General features: G+C 34.9%; 1 protein-coding gene across 2 annotated transcripts; it reads left to right on the top strand.

Moving 5' to 3' along the window:
• The first annotated feature begins 382 nt into the window (after positions 1-382).
• RAB14 (RAB14, member RAS oncogene family) lies at positions 383-22,280 on the top strand. Of its 2 annotated transcripts, none has more exons than XM_077143275.1 (8): positions 383-670; positions 7,844-7,902; positions 9,004-9,057; positions 10,351-10,528; positions 15,481-15,547; positions 18,597-18,684; positions 18,998-19,028; positions 20,002-22,280. In XM_077143275.1, the coding sequence occupies exons 2-8, from the start codon at positions 7,851-7,853 to the stop codon at positions 20,177-20,179; spliced, it is 648 nt and encodes a 215-aa protein (XP_076999390.1). In that variant the 5' UTR covers positions 383-670; positions 7,844-7,850; the 3' UTR covers positions 20,180-22,280. The 2 variants fall into 2 exon arrangements, with proteins under 2 accessions (XP_076999390.1, XP_076999392.1); XM_077143277.1 differs by lacking the exon at positions 383-670 and adding an exon at positions 1,105-1,199.
• Positions 22,281-23,107: the final 827 nt, after the last annotated feature.

Genomic DNA, 23,107 nt, shown 5'->3' on the forward strand with positions numbered 1-23,107 from the left:
GCACATTCTAGCGGTCTAATCTTGGACAAGCGACTTGATCTCGCCGAGCCTCAGTTTTGCCATCGATAAAACGGGTAGAATGGGGCGTTAATGACTTAGTCCGCTTTTTTTTTTACCGCTATGTACCAACCAAGAGCCAGAACAATCTCAGCAGGGGCCAGACTCCGCGCGATTCTGCGCAGTAACTTCGCTAGGAAGCGCGAGGACGCACGACTTGCGTATAAGTGCTTTCCTTCCGCCCCGTTAGGCGCCGGGGCTAATGGGGCGGGACTCAGCGGCGACACGACGAGTCCTGAGAGGAGGACGGTAGAAGGGGCGTGGCTAGCAGGCCGGGCCTTCGTAACCCTCTTCCGGGCTACGCCAGCTGCGCGCGCATCCTTCTCCCCCCTTCTTTTGTGGTCCGGCCCATTGCGAGGGTGACAGGAAACCCTGTGCAGGGAGCGCCGCCATCTTGGACCAGCCCGGGGAAGATCCAGAGGGAGCCGCAGGAACAGTCCTTGCTGCCACCGCTACTACCGCCACCGCGTCTGCCACCTCTTCGTACAGCCCGCCCACCTGCCGGGGCCTCGGCCGACTGCCCCCGCCTCCTCTCTCGTTTCCGTACTCCTCTTCCTTGTCCTGACGCCCCCCTCCCGCCCGGAAAGCTGCCCAGCCACCAGCAACCCCCCAGGTAACCCAGGCCTTCCGCACTGTCTGTTTCGCTGAAGCCTCCCCACCCGGCTCTTCTGAGGGGGGTGGAGGGGTAGGAATGACAGCGAGACCTGCTTGCAGGCGGGCGGTGCCATAGGAGCAGGCCCTGTCAGGCCGCTGCGAGCCCAGGAGCCGGCCGTGGGTGCCGCCGGGCCTGACCGGACTCCCTTGCGGGGTCGGATGGCGTCCCCTGCACTACCCCTGCCAAAGCCACCTTGTCTTCCCCACCCCAGCAGAGACCTTCGAGGCGTGCGGGATAGGGTGTGTTCCCACCTCGTTTTCCCCGCCTCCTCGGCGGGACTGGGCAGGTCCTTTTCTCTTGGCTGCCTTTCTCTAAGGCTGCAGACCACCCCCGCATTATTTATCCACGCGTGCCCCGCCGCCTTCCAGCCCGCGAGCCCCAGATGTGGCATCCCCCGTCCCGTAGGCCGAGTCTGACAGCGAGTACAAAAGGCAGCACCTCGCAGTCTCGCCTGGATTTTGGACTGGCTCTGGCTGCCCCTGTTGATGTAGGTAAACTGTCTCGGGACTTGGGCTGAGGAAGGGGATTCTGCGTCTGTGCTTGCAAGTTCTGTTTTTGGTGAGACCCTGTAAGCTTCATGATATCCTATAAGACCAAGAAGAAGAAAAAAAGTTTTGACATTTCAGCTGTTTCAGAAAAAAGGAAGGCGCAAACGTGTTTCTAGGGTTTGCACTCTGCTGTGTCTAGGTGTTTTCACGCGTTTATTTTGCCTCACCTCGGCCTTGGAGATATGTTAACCCAGTTTACACGTGAGGAAACTGAGGCTTAAAGTTGTGATATGGTTGGTTATTGATGGTGCCTACATGCAAAACTGGCCCCTTTCTTCTAGGGAGAGAGACATGACTATTTAAAATGCAACTACAATCTAATACCGTTTTTCCGATGTTTGGATTGGTTGACAGCTGATACCACCTTATGACTCAAAGTCCAGCATGTCAGCCACTGCACTGCCAAGTCCTCATTCTCACAACCCCAGGAGAGAGATAGCAGGATTTCTCTTTTATATGTGAGGAAGAAACTGGGGTTCCCAGAGCCCAAGTACTCTCCTGTGGTCCCACAGCAAGTGTCAGAATCTAGGTGTGAACTCTTGCAAAGTTTACTGCCTATTTCATTATTGCACCACAATTGGCTGTGCTTTTTATTGAGAGGATAAATTTGATTTTGCAATATTTCCAACAGCCCCTTCCCACCCCCATCCCCCACCCCCAAAAAACAACCTTTCCAAAAATTTTCTTCAAAGGTCTGCTTAGGCATTTTTATTTGGTCATGCCTTGAAGCAATGTGATATAGTGGTTAACAGTTTTCACAGTCATAATGCCTGCAGTTTCCACTCTTGTTACTGCCGCTTCCTAGTCAGGTGACCTTAAGCAAGTTACTTAACCTCTCAGACATGAGTTTAAGAATTTAAGACATGAGTTTGTAAAGTAGCTGGTATATATTAGGCACTTAATAAATGGCAGTTATCATAAGGATGTAAAAACTCAACACTAATAACCGTTAAAAATTCCTTGAAATTAAAGCTACATTTAAAAGTTCTAACTTTTAAAATTTTCTGTTAAACTTTATATTTGCTGCATATTTCAACTATACAATAGAATTTGAAGTGTTCTTACAACTGAGTTTATCAATATCAAATATCTTAGCATAATTTTAGTAAGAGGTACTATTAGAGGAAAAGGCAGATAGGATTTGTTAAAACTAGGGTTATTTTGAGATATTTCATTTTTTTTAAAAGTTGGAATATTTTTATGTGGTTAAAAATATGTGTAGTTGGAGATGATACTTTACAAATAGAGGTAGCAGAGATAACTTTACTTTTAAAACTTATAGAAAATTTTAAACATATACAAAGTGGAGTATAATGAGCCTTCATATACCATCAGACAGTGTCAATACAAAGTAGAGTGTAATGAGCGTTCATATACATCAGTATCAACAGTGATCATTCGTGTTTCATTTTTATATACCTGTCCTCTCTCTAAATTATTTTAAAGCAAACATGGTGAGTCATTTCATCTGCAAATTTTTCAGTTACTAATTCTGTTAATTCCAGTAGTGAGTGAAGGAATCTCCTCCCAACCCCACTCCTCCACTTTCCCACTGAACAGAGGTACACTATTTTAGTACTTTATTTCCTGTTCATAGCATACCATCAAAATTAACTACAAAATTTTGTCTTTCTCTTGATACATTGAGTCCTTTTTTTCTTATATTCACATTATTAATTTATGTAAAATGTGGCACTTTTGTGAGGTAGTGTTTTAAGTGGGTCTCAGAAGGGGTGGGTTATTTTTAGAGTTGATACTACTGTTGAGAAAAGGAAATTGAAAGCTCTTATATTAGATTATTAGATTAACTACAGAAGTTTTGTGTTCCTCTGATTGACAAATCAAGTAGCATTCCATTTTAATGGGCCTGTAAGTAGATCAAATGGGTTCTGTTATTGAGTTCCATGAAAGCAGTTCCATGACAGTGTTGTCATTTTGTTCATTACTATATTGTCAAGGCCTCACACAATGCTTTGTGCTTAGTAGGTGCTCAACAAATATTTTCACATTAGAATCACACAGGCAGTCCATTTGGCTTTGGTGTTTTTAACAACATGTCCTGCATGTAAAATAAAATCTTACCAGTGTAAATAATGAGGATAAGAATTTAAATTACCTGTAATAGTTACTGGGTTTCTTTATCCTGGTCAGTCTTGGGTCATGTATATAAAGAGTATAGAGTGGCACATCATCTGTTCTAAGGAATAGAATAAAATAGCTCTGTAACAGTTGTGAAAGTATTTGTCAGTCATGGTGCATAAGCATACACAGTAAACAGCTAGACTATTTTAAAGAAATACTCTCTACTAGTAAAAGAAGTATAAATTACTTTTCTTTTTTGAGGCTGGTCATGTGATTGGCTTCACATCATGTTCCCCATATTACTGATTAATGTGGAAATAATGTCGGAAATGTTACGAGTGGGAGGTTTTTATTTTTATTTGTTCTTTAACCTGTTTGTATATTTGAATTATATGTAAAAAGTGTTTTTAGAAATATTTACTGTCCTTTATCTTCTCTGCTTTGTATATTTTAAAAAAATATTATCAAATGAATATAGTACATGCTCATTATAATAAATCAATACCAAGATATATAAAGAAAGTTAATAATTTCCGCCTTCCATTCCCTTTCTACTGTCATCGCATGTATTCATTTTTAATAATTTGGTGTGTATCCATATTATATGTATAAAGGATTATGTGAGTAAGTACTTTAGAATGGGGTATGCTCTTGCATACAACTCTGCAGCATGCTTTTTTCCCCCTTAAAATCATGGACATATTTGCAATTAATACATCCGTATCTAAATGGCTTTTAAAATGGATACATATCTCACAGTAGGGGTGTACTTTATTCAGTCATTTCCCTGTTGATGTGTAGATTGTTTCCAGTTTTTTTGCTATAAAAGTGCTGCATTAAATGCATTTATATCTGTAGCTTTATGAACTGGAGCTTATGTTTCTATAAAGTACTTCTAAGTGTATATCTGAGCCAAAGGGTGATTTCAATTATTAAAACACTTTTTGAATATAATGATTACTTTCCAAAATGTGCATATAAAAGTTCCTGTCTTCACATCTGTACTTGCACATTCCAAAACTGGTCGTTTGTGTATCTGTAAATTCTTATTTGGGAAGATGTCCAGTTCAGTAAAGGGGACAGTGCAGTTTTATTTTTGGCACAGTTATGAGTGTTTAATATGCATCCACTAACCATTTGTATTTAAATGTATTAACCTGGAAATATGTCCATGATTTTTGTTAAGTGAGAAAAAACATGTTGCAGAGTTTTATCTGATAGCATATCCCATTTAAAAATACATCTCTCACTTTAACAGTGATATGGTTCATGTTCAAGATATGGGATTGAGAAATCTTTTATTAAAGCAGTATTAAACACAGTATTTAAAAGAAGCTCCTTAACGAAACAAAACAGAAAAAAATAAAAGAGGCCCCCTTGAACACATGGCACAGTTATTAGTTGTTTAATATGTATTTAGTAAACATTTCTCTTGACAGCCAGGTTTAGAGTTAAAACTTACATGCACTGAGTGGCACTATTATCCTGAATTTTTAGTATAATTATCCTTTCTCTGGTTTTGATTTCTTTGCTTTTATTTTTTCAGTCATTATACAGAGACATATATATATATATATATATGTATATATGTGTGTGTGTCCTTAAATAAGCTAGCTTAGAAAGGAAGAATTGTGGTCTTTGGAATCACACCAAGTTCAAGTTCCAGCATTGCCATTCACTAACTTTGTAACACTGACCGAATTAGTGAATTTCTCAAACCTCAGCTTCTTTAGTTTTTATGTGGTCATAATGATCATGAATCTGAAGAGCTGTGAGAATTAAGTAAGAATTATATAAGACAGTATAGGGAAAAATAGTAGAGTATCAACTCTCAACAAATGTTCCCTTAAGAAACTTTTTTATAAGTAGACATAGGATAAATTATTACTGGTATTACTATTTATCTATATCTACAGATTCTTATTACAATACATCCTCTGACTGTAATTATTTAACACTGGTTATTCAGAATACTGAATTGGAACCGAGTGAACCGAGAACAGTTTGTGTCCTGAAGCACCACGATCTCATCACTACATGGAGGAGGCAGGATTGTGTGGTGGGGCTTCTCTGCAGTCAAAACATTCCTAGATTCAGTATATACCCTGCCACCTAGTTGTGTGATTTCGGCATTTTACTTACCTGGTATTTCCTCACCTTTAAAATGAGGGCAGTAGTAACTATCTTAGATTAAATGAGATTGCATGTAAGGTACTTAGCATATTGCTTAGCATATGTTAAGTGCACAATAAATAGTAACTGTAACAATTTTTTGTTATTAGTTGACAAGTTGTTCATCCTCTATTTAGTAATGCCTGTTGTCTGAAATGCACTACTTTTTTTCTTAAAGAAAGCAAAGGCATTAAAGGATGTTTTATCTACATGTGAACTTTATTTTTCAAACACTTTTACTAAAACATGGAAGAAAGTGCATTTTAATCACACCAGTAATTGTACACAAGTTATATAGGATGTTGTTAGGGTTTATTAATTAGTGGAGATTGTAGTGTTGAGTGGACTCATGTTTTCAGTGTTTGAATTAGGACAATATGTTTTGCCTGTTTTGAACTCCCATCTATGTATTGTGCTATTTGAGTTCTCAAAGAAAGTAAAACAAAAGCTCTTTTAAGGAGTAGAGTGGAGGGAACTTTTTTCCCCTTCCAAAGCTAGGTGATTTATTCTTCTCCTTAATGTTTCATGTTCAAGAGATGAGGTTGAGAAATCCTTTGTTAAAACAGTATTAAGCATAGCTAATATTTAAATGGGGCCATTTTAATACAGATCTACTGATCTACTGCTAATACATAATTTGGGTTGAAAATAAATGTGGGAATATATTTAAACCTAGCCAGAATGTTAACTTAGAATAAGAAAGGGAAAACTTGTTGTATTGGTGGCTACTGGCAGATGTTTTCTGCCCTCCTTGTCTACTGAAGTTAGTAAGTTTGAATAGTTTTCCTTTAAGTTTCCTTTGAGTTTATTTTTTGATTTGTGATTTTTAAGAAAATTGAATCAGAAAATTATGTTGTGATCATTCTCTTATTTAGAAATAGCTTACTTTAGCTAATATTTGGTAAACTTTTAACATTTTCAAAATTAATCATCTCAGTAGATAATTAATGAATTGCTTTGTGTGGTAATTAGTATGTGAAGTGGTACAACTAGAATTAGGTTATAATATCATTAGCCTTTAGAGCATTTGATGTAGAAATTAGGATTTATGGAGGCCACAGTTTTAACTTAATGAAATGGAAGAAAACAGGGCATGTACTTTTGACTAGAAAAGGGAAAGGAAATAGGAAAATTAGAAGGGGGAAAGAGCATGTGAGAAACAGTAATATAAGGTGATAAGGAATGATGACTTTTTTCCAAATGTGAACAAGGAAAGGGAAATTTAAAAGAGGAATTAAAAATTAATTAGAACAAAAGAGGCTGGGGGAATGCAGCTTATGATGTTAATCTTTGGTATCATTTTAAACATGAGATTAATTTTTTTTCTTTGTGTTTGGGATCTGGGTCAGAAATCTGGTAATTAATACAGACCAATTTTAGCCTTCTAAGCTCATTCTTAAAAGTTTTATTCAGTACCTAGCATCTGGAAAAAGGAATTGATTTATAATTTTTTAGAATTGGAGTAAATCTAACTAGAAGAACTCCCGTTTCTGAAAAAACTGGTTTAGGGAGTTTTCTGTAACGCAGAAGACTGATTGTAAATGTGTTAGAGCAGTCAAGCTGGAATGGGTAGCAGGGCATCTACTTGTGCTGAATGTAATACATACAGCTAGGTGAAAAGGCTATATTGCGTGAAGTGATTGATAATTTACTTGTGAATGTCTGATAACTTACTGTAATTAACAACTTCCTTATTAACAACAATTCACTTATTTAAATGTGTTCTCTTTGAGTAAAAAAGAGTAAAAGAGTAAAAAAAGTAAAAAAATATGTTTACTCTTTCTTTGGATGCTATGCTAAGCATTGATTTTAAGTAGAGTAAAAGTTATTTGTGTTTATAAGTGGTTACGTTTTCTACCTTTATTTTGCAAAATCAGAGTTCTGAACAAGTAGATCATCAGTTATTCAATTGTCAAATGAGAGGACTGGAGCCTTTAAAGGGGGAGGGAAGCTATATATAATGATGTTTTAAAGAAGGGGGGGAGTTATTTACAATGATGTTTAACTAAAATTTATAACTAGGTCCTTCTTTGAAATTTTCCAGAGGAACATTTCTTGGATATTTCCTAAAGTGAAATATTGAAGTTGTTTTTGTATAGTTATTCCAGTTGCTGTGGATAATGCATGAGAATGTTAAAACAGTGTTCATACAAGGAAATTTCCATATGATTGGTTTGGGAAATGGCAGTTTTACTGTGAGTTATCATAACCAATATTTTGTTTGTATTCAGTTGCTTTTTTATGTTTTATTAAAGGATAACAGTAATCCCCTTGGATAACGTGTGCATCATTTTTCCTTCTGAAGTAACACAATTTTTTTTGTTTTTAGTGCCACCATGGCAACTGCACCATACAACTACTCTTACATCTTTAAATATATTATTATTGGTAAGTTTATTTAACCTGTACCCTTATTCCCCAAAGAAGGTTAAAATGCAAAATACTTATCTGTCAGTACAAATATACCACTTCAGAAGTTTTACTGTAAAATTAAAGCTCATTTGATAAGGTTTATTTTTGCAGTTAGCCTGTATACTGTATATGATGTTGGGTACTTTGTGAAGTGATGCTGGTTGTTCTTGAGAGCTTCCTGAAGGCTTGTTAATACTGGGACTGAGATTAATTTCCTAGGAGTGCTGAAATTCCCAAAACAATTAGGGAAGCCCTCAGCTCTCCTTGGAGTCCCAAAATTGGTAGAGAACTTTTGTTACAGAATAAGTTGTATAATATATATAAAATATAATTTTGATTTTTTTCTTAAGTTTCAAGAAGATTTTGCTCAAATTAAAGTCTTAATGCTGTTTAAGTTGTAAGAAGACAGTTGAAAGTATACTCATCTTTCAAATAAATCTTCACATTAAAATGGTTTGCTTTAATAAAGTTGAACTAAGTGACGTTGATGCTTCCTTCACTGAGGGTTACAGTTGCTGTAGTACTAGTCATGGATGACATCTGTTCTGTTAAAATCTTCATCTGATTCTACAAGAAATACAAGAAATTTGAAATAAGACAGGGAACTTAGTGTATCAAGCTTCCAAAATTCCATTTGTTATTTCTGCTTGTTATATGATTCCCCATTTGTAACTCTTAAGAGTCTTATGCTTTTGTGTATAAGTAAAGGGAAAAAAGCAAAGTAAATTTATTGTCCCACTGTTGAAACTGCTCAAAGTACAAAAACAAACTTTATAACAATTTTATCTGTTAAAAAGCATTTCTTAGCTGGTGGCTATTTCTTAAAGTTGTAATTAATTTACCAAATTCTATTGCTGCTAAAGGTGGGAATAGTCAGTCAATTTGTAATTTACAGTGAAAACTGATCTTCAGGATCTTTTGCATTTATTATAAAATAGGGAAATATAGCTTGGTTCTAAATGTCCCAGAAATTTGTGATGTTTTATGCCAAGGGATATAGCAGTCTTTGAATATGATTGTAAGGGTATAAAATTGAGAAATGTAATTGCCACATGAAACTTTTCTTTTTTTAAACAGGGGACATGGGAGTAGGAAAATCTTGCTTGCTTCATCAGTTTACAGAAAAAAAATGTAAGTTTAATTTGTGAGGCAAAATATTGGTAGATTTCTTTATAGTCAGTTTCTTACCTTTTAAAAAGTTTGATTTTCTGTGTTCTCTATGCATTTAAATATAACCTTTCCCTATATTTTCAATTTTGTCTTTGGGTACACTGATATTTTTCTTTTCTTTTTTAAATGGGTGCAGATAAAATTAAATATACCACTATATGTAGAGTGATGATTTTTATACAGAACATATAATATGACTCATGTATTTAGAATTGCTGATGGTAAAAGAAGGTAACTTTTTTTTTACTGCATTCTATAATGTCAAATTTAAATAGTTTCATTTCATTATTCCCTGAGTTTCTAAGTTTCTATTATAGAAATTGATTATTTTATTAGGGGAAAGATGCATCATATATCATTTATTTGTTAATGAACTAGGAGTAAATTTGAAATATTTAAAATAGGGTTCTTTCTATATTCATTCATGACCAACATGATTAAGAGTCAAAGTATAACTCTGTCTTGTGTGATAAAAGGACCAATTTGTTTTATGTAACTGATATGTTAAATATATTTGAGATTGTTCCTATGGCATATTTGTGCTTCTCACCACAGAAGTTTGATGTAACCTATTTTGAAATATCCGGCTGTCTGATGCAGACTTGTCCTATTGGCTTAGATATATATAATGTGTCAGTGTATGATTTTAAGTATATATTACACAAGATGAATTCCTTTTAGACACTGATAATATTTTCTGGGGTAAAAATTTGACTGATTTCTAAAATCTTTGGTTGATTTGTTACACGTAATTGTCAGAATGCTAAATCCTATAATGCTGATATTATGAAGTATTTATTTTATTAAAATCCTTGTGTTTAGTCCATTGAGTCCAGATATTAGCATATTGTGGCCTGTGGACCAAATCCATCCTGCCACTTTTTATAAATAAAGTTTTATTGAACATGGGCTTGCTTATTTTATGTATTGTGTATGGCCACTTTTGTACTTCATTGGCATAGTTGACTAGTTGTAAGAGAGACTTTATGACATACAAAACTTAAAAATTTAAAATATTTTTTATTGTCTTGCTCTTTACAGAAGTTGTATACTGACTCTTGTAGTCTAGACACATTTCTCTGACTTCTTACTTCTGGGTCTTTGCTAATTTTTTTTTAGAGCTAGCTTTAGTGTATCTATAATATGTCAACATTATTGTCATTTGATTATTCATTGAATTTTCCCCCCATTGTTCTTAATTTGAAGTCTTCTGGAAGCTGGGGATATTATAGTATATTTTTTCCTCCCTAACAGTTATGGCTGATTGTCCTCACACAATTGGTGTTGAATTTGGTACAAGAATAATTGAAGTTAGTGGCCAAAAAATCAAGCTGCAGATTTGGGATACAGCAGGACAGGAGCGATTTAGGGCTGTTACACGAAGTTACTACAGAGGAGCTGCGGGAGCGCTTATGGTGTATGATATCACTAGGTAAGAGTAATAGTTTTCAGCTTTTATACTGGGAGAAGGAAGTTTGCTTTAGCACATTTAGCTTTGGTATAATGTCTTTGTTACAATTAATGAAAGAATATTACAGTGTTACTTTTAACTATAGATCTTAATTTACATTAATTGTATTTTTCCCCATATACCATCCTATTATAAATACCTTGTAATAGTGATGTATGTTTGTTCTTGTTCATGTAAGAACTTTCTTATGTTTGTACAATTCACTACCAACATTGTCCACTCTAGGTTTCACTAAGTTATACAGTCCCAGTTTTTATTCTCTAGCTTTCCTTCTGGTGACATACATGACCCTAGCCTTCCTCTTTCAATCATTCTCATACTCAGCATTATTAATTATACTGTGCTACCATCACACAGTATTGTGCTGTCCATTTCTTAATATTTTCAATCAACTTTTTAAACATTATTTACTAGCATTGTTTGCCCAATCTCTGGCCTCTTTTTATTTCCTGATAATGTATGCTCTTGAATTTAACTCTCAGAATTTGCTCATTGTAGTTAGTTCATATTAGTGAGACCAAACAACATTTGTCCTTTTGTTTTTTACTTTTTTTCACTCAACATAATGTCTTCAAGGTTCATTCACATCGTTGCCTGCATCACGATATCACTTCTCTTGTAGCCTCCCAATATTCCTTCGAATATATACACAGTTTGCTTTTCCACTCATCAGTTGATAGACTCTTGGTAGGCATTCTTTGTAATTGTTTGACTGTAAATTAGCTCATTTGAGTTTATGGTTTCTTCCCTCAATTGCTGTGTAAAACTTGATTCTATAACGTATTGATTTCCTTTTCTGAAAGTGGGTATGACTGAAAAAAATTTTAGGAGATGAGGGGTGGAACAAATGAAAGAACATTTCTGAAAAACAGCATTAGTTGAATTATTTGAGGTGAAATGTTATACCGAACTTTATTTTCACAGAAGTAGAAAGCAATAGAGTTATTTCTCCTATTCAATCTCTAGTGTTAAAATTTACACCTTCTCAAAATAAGTCCATGCAAATAATTAAGTAGTTTTGCTAGTCTAACATGGTAGATTATAAAAAGTACTTATACATGCATCTGAAGGTATTTGTGTGTTTAATTGTTCATTTACTTACATTCTTTTTTTTGTCCTAAGATGGGTTGGAGTGGGTATCAATACTGCATACAGTAAGATGACAGTTATTTCAACATGGCTATTTCTGGAAATTCATAGTATTTGATACAAAGTAACAAACTGGACTTTAAGGTTTGGCTTTGGAGAACGTGGAAAACCATGCCACTTTGTTTTCATTGGACCTGTGCTGTTTGTCCGTTATAAGCTGGATCACATTTAATGTTGATTCGGAAAGACTCATGTCTCATTTTTGGGGGGAATAGGGATGAGGAAGTAGGACCAAGTGATAATTTGACTTCCAAGCATATATCTTTTGGGAAGTGCAAATACCATTTCCTCCTCCAGGAGTCACAATATATATTAGCAGATTGGGATCCTGAGAACTTCTGCAGTAAAGAAATTCTTTACCATTTAATCTTGCCTTTAAATTAAATTAATTTTGCATTTCCTATACTTACTTTAATGAGGAACATACTTTGGAAATGCTGCCTTAGAATAAAAATAGTGGCTGATGATACTTATAGTGTTCAGAGTTTTAGTGAATTGGGTGATCTCAACAAAATAGTGAAACAAGCTGTAATGTTCTTCACTATAGTTAAGCAATCAGTAATGTGCTCAGTAAATAGTATTGTGGGAATACTGTTAAAAAGGCATTTGCACAGGACTGCCTTTATTTTATGTGAGATGCATTCCTGAAAAATTCACATAATTGAAAATTCCATGCATTTTAAGTAAAATTTAAGGTAATTTGTTTTTGCTTTTAAACATACCTTTTAAGCATACTTTTGGTCAAGTGTCCATTTCAAGTCATCAGAAGTACCTTCAATTGGAAACAACAGATTTCCATCAATTGATGAATGGATAAACAAAATGTAGTATATACACAAAATGGAATATTATTTGGCCATAAAAGGGAATGATATCCTGGCACACGGTACGACATGGATGAAGACATTATTTTTGAAGACATTATTTTAAGTGAAGGAAGCATGACATAAAAATCTACATGTTATATGATTATATTTATATGAATTGTCCAGGTTAGGCAAATTCATAGAGATAAAGGTAGGTTAGTGGTTGCCAGGGAATGAGAAGTGACTACTACCATTAGTAGGCACACGGTTTGTTTTTGGAATGAAGAAAATATTCTGGAATTTGTGGTGATCAGTGTACAGCAATTATAATAGTTATATCAGAAATCAGTGATCACAGATCACCTTAATAGATATAATAATAATGAAGAAAAATAGATATAATAATGATGAAGAAGGTTGAAATACTGGGAGGATTTCCAAAATGTAACATAGAGACATGAAGTGATCACATCCTGTTGGAAAAATGGTTTCTAGACTTGCTCAGTACAAATTTGTAAAAATTTGTTAAAAAAGAAAAAATGCAATATAGTATCTACGAAGCACAATAAAACTAGGTATTTCTGTCTATGCATACAGTGGATACTATTCAGCTGTAAAAAAGAATGAAGTTCTGATACATGCTACAACCTGGATGAACCTTGAAGACGACATGTTGAGTGAAATAAACCTGACACAAAAGGACAAATGTTTTATGATCTCACTGATACAAAATAATTAGAATATCAAATTGATAGTGAGAAATTAGAATACAGGTTATTAGGGGTTGGGGAAAGGGGCATTAATCTTTAATTGGTACAGAGTTTCTTTCTGCGGTGATGGAAGAGTTTTAGTCATAGACGGGTGATTCTGGTAGCCCAACATTGTGAATGTAATTAACACCACTGAATTACATACTTGCAGGTGGCTAAAATTGTTAATATTAGGTTGTGTATATGTTACCAGAATAAAAAATAAATTACCCATGGAACACTGTAGCACAGAGTGAACCCTAATGTTCATTATTTAGTTAGTAGTATAATAATACTGTCTCATCAGTTGTAACAAACGTATCATACTAATGCAAAATGTTAATAATAGGGAAAACTGTATGGGGGATATAGATGGGAGCTGTGTACTTTATGTGCAACTTTTCTGTAAACCTACAAGTGTTCTAATTAAAAAAAAGTACTTTGGGACTTAGTGCTTGCCTCACTCATTATCACATTATAGTGACATTGGTATTATAGCCATGCCACCAATTTTTTCCCCTATTATTCTTGATTTTGCAAACTTTAAAGTCCTTGGTCTAACTACTATTAATTCTTGGTATTATTAACCTTGTTACAGGATGCTTTCCTAAACCTTGACAGCATAGCCTTGTCATAGCAGTCATTTGATATATCTGACATCCATATCATAATGAAGGATATTTTAGCTTTTTTTTTTTTTTGCATTAGCTCTGTTATTGAATATTTGGATGATACTGTATTTATAAATTTAAACTATAATAATTTTAATTTTAAATTTATACTATGACATTTATCAGAATCACTGGCCAGTACTTGTAAATAATATGGTTTACGTTATCTTGATAATATTTACGAAAGGAGGTGTAGGTATTTCTGTTTACCAGTTAACATAATGGCATTTGTCATGCATTGTCCTTGCTAGCGTTGAAATTTTCAAAGTAGACAAAAAGTATAAGTATTTTTGGATTTGTATTACCTAAAGTTTTATGCATGAAGTAAGTCATCTGTTGTGGAATAGGAAGGTATGACAGCACTACAAATATTGAGCAGTGATAAGGCTTGTGATTTTTAAAAAAATAAAAATATTTGGCCATTGTTCGAAAATTCTAAAACATTGGGGAAAAATGTTATTTTGATTTATATGACACTATATATTTTGAAATATTGGTGGTGATTTATGTATCACGATAAAGCACAATAAAAAGAATGACCGAGTAAGGAGTTCTCAGTACTCACTGGGAAAGTGTTAAACTGGAAAACTGAATTTTATATGAGAATTGTGTAGCTGGAGAACATGGACAATTTCATAAGGCCAAACTAGAAACACTTAGAAGACACATGGTAGGTGGAAAGGATTCTAGGCCTGGGTCTGGGACTCATTTGTGAGCTTCTGTTTCCACACTATATTATGAGTAAGGTAGATTAGTGTCTTAGGAATCTCTTTGGTAGATTGTTTCTGTATAGTAATGTAAATTTTTTTGGTTTTTGCTACCTTAGGACCTACTTGGCTAATGCAAATAAGCCTTTAAGTATTATAACTTGTTTGGGCAAGATAGAAAAATAGGACACTCCAAATTAAAAAATGATGTAGCTTCCTGGTAAACGAGTACAAAGTTAGGATAAGCTAGCTTTCTGATCTCTGAGAACTTGAACTAACAGTCAAATATATTCAACCTCCATTGTTTTATTGCCTTCTAAAGTACACATATATTACAGAAATATAGTCTTGCAGAAATTCAAACAGCAGGCACATTAGCAAATAAAGTAAATGGTAAAAGTCCCCTGTGTTTCGCTCCCTCATTCCTGGTTTTTAAAGAATTTTTCCCATGCATTTACATGTATATGTACATAAACACAGATATAAAGCTTTTAAATATGACTAGGATCATAGTATATGGTGCTGTTCTGCAACACATTTTCCCATGAAATATGTTTTGGAGATCTGTTTATTCAGTTTATTCCTGACGTATAGATAATTATCGGAATTAGATATTGGGTTACTTATTTAAAAATAAATTTGGCTTGATTTGAAAGATATCTGGTTGCATTTAACAGCTGTTGTTCCCTGAGTAACAATTTAGTCAAAACAAAAATACTATTTTAGGATTTGTTGATTAACATGTATATTTTAAATATTTTCTCATTATCTGTTTTAAATGGCAGTTGTTTGTTGTGGCAATTGTTAAACTGTACACTTTAATTTTTGCAGAAGAAGTACATATAACCACTTAAGCAGCTGGTTGACAGATGCAAGGAATCTCACCAATCCAAATACTGTAAGTTAAGTAACACCTATTACTCAGAAAATTTAAGGTCTAAGCTAAGCCAAAAAGAGAAGCTATTTATTGGTGGGGTTTTTGTAGTTGGATACTAAAAATGAGAGAATCTTTATTTTATTTCTAACTGAAGAAAACTTGATTTTTTTTTTAAGTTCTAATTATTCCAAGGTTTACATTTATCATTCTTGGTTTTGATTCATGTTTTTGGTTTGAAAAATGAAAATTATGAATGGGTTGATAATCTCATGACAAGTAGAGACTACAAAAATCTGAGATTATCATCTTAAAAGGGATCTACATTAGTTAAAATTTTATTTTAAAGGCCATCACTCTGCAGTATACTAAGATAAATGTGGGTGCTTGATCCCTGTGAGTTTTGTTGGAAGGTACACAATTATGCTGCAAAGCAGATTGAAATAAGAGTTAAAAATAATAGAGTGACTGGCACAGGTCTGAGGGAACACAGGAGTGCCATTTGGAGAAACCATCTGTTCAGAGGTGGTGACAATTGAGCTGGGTCTTGAGAGGTAGGTAAAGTTACGGTAGTTGTTGAGGGTATTCCAGGAATAATGTGAGGAAAGGCACTTGCTGAGTTTGACTGACAACTGAACTTCTCAAAACAAGGCCCGTGTTTTACTTAACTATGTACCCCCAGCATCTGGCAGAGTCCTGTTTGAGTAAACATATCAGGGGTAGTATTTTATCAGGGAGCAACAATTTAATCATATTGAGAGTCAGTTAACATTGTATGCCTATTATGCTAGGGACTATGCCTGGAACTTTCACATACATTATCACATTAAACCCATTATTGGTAGATATACAAACCTATATATGAATGTTCTTAACAACTTTGTTCGCAGTAGCCAAGAACTGGAAATAACCAACCCAGATGTCTGTTAGCTGGTGAATAGTTGTACTGTGAAATACCACTCAGTAAAAAAGAGCAAACTGTTGACACATGTAATAACTTACATCAATCTCAAGGGCATTGTGCTGGGTGAAAAAAACCAAGTCTCAGAAGCCTACATACAATCAGATTCCATTTATATGACATTGTAGTAGCAGAATTATAAAGATAGAGAACAATTGGTATTTAGCAGGGTTTAGGGGTTTGGATTGGAGGTGAGAGTATGTCATTATGAGGAAGATAGTACAAAACAGTTCCTCCATAATGATGGAACAGTGTTATATCTTGATTGTGGTGACACAGTTCTATATATTTGAGAAAATTGCCTAGAACTACAAACACACACAAAGAAGTGAGAGTAAAAACTGATGAAATCTGAATAAAGTCTGTAGATTTTATCAGTTTCCTGGTTTTGATATCACATTATAGTTGTGTAAGATGTTACCTTTGAGAAGCTTGATAAAGGGTGCACAGGACTCTACTGTTTTTGGAAGTTCCTGTGACACTAAGAGTAGACATTAAAAAAAAAAACCCAGTCCATGAAGGAGTATAAAAAAATGAGCCATGTTCTTCCTCATTTATGTGTTTTGAGACTTTACCTTATCTTCAGAAGAAGAAAAGGTCTTTTCTTTCTTTTAAGGTCCAGCTCAAATGTTACATTTTCTATCAAGTTGCCTTTGGTTTCTATGTAGAAGTTATGTACTCTTTCATTATGTTGCTTTTTGTTGTTGATGTGTTTTATACCTCTTTGTGTTAACGTGCCAGTTTCTGTCTCTCTTTCAGGGAGGTATGAATCCTGATTTGGAAATTCTTAAGGAATTGGGAGAGGGGCAGTATTTCTATTCAGCAAACATTTCGTGTTTTGAATACCTGTATCAAATGATACCACTGTATCAAACCACTGTGACTTTAAAACAGCCTTGATTAAAAAAAAAAAGTTTTCCTTTTTAACAGTGATTACTTTCTTTAAAAGACTAATGTACTGTATATGAAAATTGTTTTCCCTTCTCAGTGGGCACTTGTCCATAATGACTGAAGAATGCTTACTTCTTAACTTGCATAAGGTTTACATTTAGATCCAAATGGTTATTCAGTTCATAAGCTAGGTGCTGTAATTTCACATGAAAATTATTAATGTTAGAAATGTTTTAGTTAAAACTATCCATTTCTAAAGTAACTGTCTGAATTACGATAATTGGAAAGGGAAAAAGGGAATTTCTGCCAGTTGGTATTAAATAATAATCATATATATATATATATGAGTAGCTTTATACATAAATCTCTGCTCCCCCTACCCTATCTCCCCCCCAAAAAAGTCAAAGTGTGTAGTTTTTTCTTATTTTTCAGAGCTGCTTTTAACAAATGATTCCAAAGTGTATATACCTATTTGGTATTTTGTCTTGCATTTGCTCTTTATTATATACTGCCCCTCTTCCCTTTCCCCCTTGATCTGTAGATAGACATTTGTTATCAGTTGCTACAAACTTAGTCCTGCCTAGGGCTAGTGTAGGGTGAGAGAGTATTTGTTTGAATGCCACAGTTTCAGTGAGTGACCTTTGGCAAATCCCTTCGTATTTGGAGCTTTTATTTTCTCATCTGGACCTTGAACAAGTTGAAATAGTGTTTTTTAAACTTTTTGTGGATCCTAGAAATGTCCATTTGCACAACCTTTTGCACTTAATTTCAAACTATTCATGGATCTCCTGTAACTTGTCCATAGATCCTTAATCTTACTCGGGTGAATCATAATATTTGGCCTAGGCCAGGGCTTACCAGATTATACCCTGAACTGTTTGTCAGCTAAGAATGGCTTTTACATTTTTAAAGGGTTTAAAGAAAACCGCAAAGAACATGTGACAGAAACCATATGGAACTCACAACTTAAAATATATACTATCTGGTCCTTTATAGGAAGTGGACTAGCCCCTGGCCTGGACAATTGCCAGGATTGTTATTATTATTTAGGACTTTATAATTCTGCTGCAGTCCTACCTTATGGGGAATTACTGGGACTTGGTTTCGTTTTTAGGTCCAGATGTTTTTTCTGTCACCATTTTTGGATCTCAGAATTTGCATGGTTTGTGTAAATTACTGCTTTTGATTTAAAAGATGTCTTTCTTTTTGGTCACAAATTAGGTAATAATTCTCATAGGAAATAAAGCAGATTTGGAGGCACAGAGAGATGTTACATATGAAGAAGCCAAACAGTTTGCTGAAGAAAATGGTGGGTTTCTTTTAAGATTTTTAATGGCTTTTCTGACACACTTAGGAAAGGTGGGATTTTGATACTGCAAATTATTTGAGAGTTCTTTTTTTTTATGCAAACTACAAAAAATATCAAGATGAGAAAATGTGTTTCTGTTTGAGACTTAAGTTGGGAGTAGTACAGCATTTAATGACAAATATAAAGATTCCCTCCATCTCAAACTCATATACTTTCTCATTAAATACTGTGATAGGACTACTGAAAACTGATGGGAAACTTCCTTGTACATTAACTTTAAATGACCTAATGATAGTCTGAATTTTATTTGTAGGTTTATTGTTCCTTGAAGCAAGTGCAAAAACGTAAGTATGGCTAAGACTTACATCATGTTTCATTTATATTCAGGTTTCTGAAAGCAGTTAGAACCTTGAATATGAAAAATGTATTCATCATTCTCTAGAATGAGAAGTTTCTATTTTAAATGTATATTATAATCCCTCATGGCAGGAAGAACAGTAAGCAAACAGCCCTTTACGTTCTGTTCTGCATTTCAAAATAATACTGATTTTTGTTACTTTACTTAAAAGATTGTACCTTGATTATGCTTGTTGGTAACCCAAGTTGATAAATGAAACTGCCTTTCAGAAGTTTGACTTTCACAACCGAGGTTGTGTTTAGTGTCTTAGACCCCAGTTTGGTCAGCTTGTTCATATATGTTCTGATGATGGTAAAATGCTCAACTATTTACCATCATTATTGACCCCTAGGACTCCCGTCACATTTCATTTTTCAAGGCTAAAATTCCTCGCAGTGGTGAGGAGAGATTAGCCCCTTTTTCTTAAGCTACATCTGTGCTATAGTCCCAAGGGAACTGAACTATGAACACGGCTAAGCATGAATATGTCACTATCACATGATAAAAACAGTACTATTCATTCTTGGCTAACCAGATCATACAAATTCTGGAACCCTGTTCTGCATGTTTGGAGATACTTCATTTCTGTTTGGATTATTCTATTACAGAAATGGCCTGTATTAACTGTCATATAACAGTGTTATATGTTAATATATAGCATTTTAATGATTAAACACATAGAATTTTCCAAAAAGAGTTTGTAGAAACAGTTCTGAGTATCGTGTTTCATGCTTTCCACAGAAAATATTTTCCCATGTTGTTCTCTTAGCTCAGTCTTCTGGTAATCTCTTATTAGATGACAGTGGCTAAGTTGAAGACATCATGGCAGTTGACTAAAGGTTAGCAAAAAATCAGTGTATAATGTCTTATCTTTTGTAGAAAGCTTACGGTTCCGCAATAAATTGTTAATTGCCTCTTAGGGGAGAGAATGTAGAAGATGCCTTCCTTGAGGCTGCCAAGAAAATCTATCAGAACATTCAGGATGGAAGCCTGGATTTGAATGCTGCCGAGTCTGGTGTACAACACAAACCCTCAGCCCCGCAGGGAGGCCGGCTAACCAGTGAACCCCAACCCCAGAGAGAAGGCTGTGGCTGCTAGTGATCTCTCTGCTGTGGCCCCTCATTTGACCTTTCACCTCTGTCTGTTGGAAGCAGTACTTTTTACTGCCTCATTGTCTTCTGTACATCTTACTGGGTTTAATTAAAAAAAAAAAAAGAAAGAAAAAAACTCTGTTGTAAAAACAGTTAACACAATACTAAACTGCTAAACAATTAGTTGTAATCAGGTTATCAAAGGCAAGTAGAGTAATAAATCTCTCCTGCATGATAAATCTAGACTTTTTCCCCCTCGATTGTCCTCGTGATAGGTTATGTCACCGATACATGATTTAAACTGAGCACTGATGCTGAACTTACTGATTTTTACCCCTCACCACCTTTTTTGGCAAGGCTTTGTCTCACTGTATGGTTTAATTTGATATCTTATGCCTTTCTTCTCATCTCTAACCATTCAAGTATGTCTGTTGTAACCAATAAGCTTGTTGTGAAATGACTTCTGATGAGAACGGTTCTATGACTGCTTTTTGTTTTGTTTTTGTCGGATTAATTCCTTGTTGCGTGGGTGACGTTTTTGTTGAGGAGGTTTGCTTCTATCTTAGCCTTGCACAGGGAAAATATCCCTTTGTTTTCTCTTGAGCTTTATTGATAGGCTTTATCCTTTTTTTTATACTATTTTATCCTTTTTCTTTAACAGAAAGTAAATATGTATAAAATTTGAAGGAACTGAACTAACAATACATTCTGTGTATATTATTTTAATGAAGAAAATAAATTGATTACTGGCATTAGAACAGTATAAAATACCAGTTTGTACAGTATGACCTATATGTGATCCTGTTCCCTTCCATTCACACAAGGAAATTTAGACACAACTTCAGTTCACAAGTAATATGGCTCCACTCCTTGGTGCTGGCAGTGTTTGGGGACTCTGTGCTGGAAAGAGCTCTTAGCGTGAAAGGATTAACACTAGCAGATTCGGTTCCATCTTTGCACTGTGGCTTACCTGCTGATTTTCTTAACTGTTCTTGTGCAATCGACAATGTGCTAACCTGCTTTTCTCTTTTTGTAAATGTTTTGCATTGTAGGCTGTATTTCTTGCCTTACTGTATGGGAAAAGAAAAAAAGCTGGGTTTATTATTGCACATTTTAAGCTTTTATACCTTTATCTTTTGGAATGGTCAGATTCTAAACCAGACAGCTAGAACCACAAGTCTGCTCTTAAGGGATTTTAAATTGTGCATTTTTAACACTACAGTGAAATTATTTAAGATGTTCCTTGTGTTTATAGTATGAGGGGCTATTTTATGTCATGTTGGCATAAATTGTTTTGTAAAAGGGAAAGTGTAGTGGTGTCTCAGTGTTTTTGTTGATACAAAGTAAGTTATTACTTTGCACTAGGTGGTTTGGCCACTGAAAGAATACTGTATTGCAAGAGAAATAATCTGATTTGTTTAGACAACAAACTAAGTTTTTTTCTTGACCTCTGTTGACTGGTTTCTAATTGAGTATATGGTTCAGAGGCTGGGAATCAAGAAGTTATTTAAGTAAGATAGGTAAACCTCAGCAACATGCACTCAGCTCACCTGCTGTGTTAAAGTACACATTTTAAATCCCTCTTTACAGACACAGAGGTAAAAGTACATCCTTTTGGGTTGTAAACGTGTGGTAGTACCAGAGTATTATATAGTCAAAGTTAAATAAAAGCCAAAACTGGAATGTGCAGAAAATAGGATTTGGTCAATTTGTGGACTCATCTTTATTTTTGTCTTTGTTTAGCTTTTTAAAAAACAAGATACCTGAAGTAGATTGGTATATTCTGTTACAGACTTATAGTGATCCACTCTGCTTACACTGTTGCATCACAAGGGACTCGCCCAGGGACCATGACCTGCTGGTAGGTGTATATATTTACAAAAACAAAACAAACTGCCCATTGGGATATAAGGTAGCAATCACAAACTAAAGACCATGGCTTCTTGTTTAGGTGCAATATTCTGATTCCCAAAGTTAGTTACAGTGGGTCTTATTGTTTTTGTGACAGAAGGATTTATTCAGACTGCTGTACTCTTCATTTGATGTAACAAAATGCTATTAATCTAAATATTTGTAAATAAAGTACCTGAATCTAGATTAAATTAAAACCGGTTGCATTATTTTCTGAACTAAAACAGGATTTCTTATTTTCTTTGGGTGAACATTTATTTGACATAAGTTGTTAGTTTTATTGCAGAATTATCCTAATTTATTGTATAGAAAAGTCTACATATGTAGCATTTAAAACCATATCAGTTAAGTATATTGAGCTACAATTTTATCCTTGTTGTTTGGATCACACTCGCACTGTTTTCAGTCAGCCTTTTTCAGTGTGAGATCAGAACATCTGGTGGCTAATAGTGTTCTCCTTTGACTGTACTTAGGGCCAAATTCTGTTATTTGCATGTTTAACTCCCTATAATAAACTTGGGTGCTCAAAAATAGAGGAGCATATTGTCATATTGTAATATCCTTGTCCAGGCACTGAGCAGTATACTTTGGAGAGAAGGCAAAATTCCATTTTTATTCCATTTTTATCCCAAGACAGCTCACCTTCCTTGTGCAGGTCACCTTCCTCTCTGGGTTATTCACTGCTTTCATACCTATGAGGCAGCCCTACTGATTACTACCTATCAGTATTTGGTGCTCAGTTCTGTTTAAATGTTAGATAAAATTCCAGTTTCTTGTTCACGTATTTTTTCATGGACAATAAAGTGTTTGGTGTGGTGACCTTGATTTTTTTTTTTTTTTGGTTGTTGGTGTTGACATAATACTAGTTAGAGGTAGTAAAGTTTCTTTGTAGAGATGTATTTTGAAACCATTTATTTGTCTTTATCATATATATATATATATTACCTCACCTCTCTAATTCTGCAAGAACATAATTTTTGGTTCAATCTAGTCCCTCTTAAACAGAAGAGTCCAAATGATTGCT

The sequence above is a fragment of the Tamandua tetradactyla genome, chromosome 2 (assembly GCF_023851605.1).
Source record: "Tamandua tetradactyla isolate mTamTet1 chromosome 2, mTamTet1.pri, whole genome shotgun sequence".
In the NCBI taxonomy this organism is placed as follows: Eukaryota; Metazoa; Chordata; class Mammalia; order Pilosa; family Myrmecophagidae; genus Tamandua; species Tamandua tetradactyla.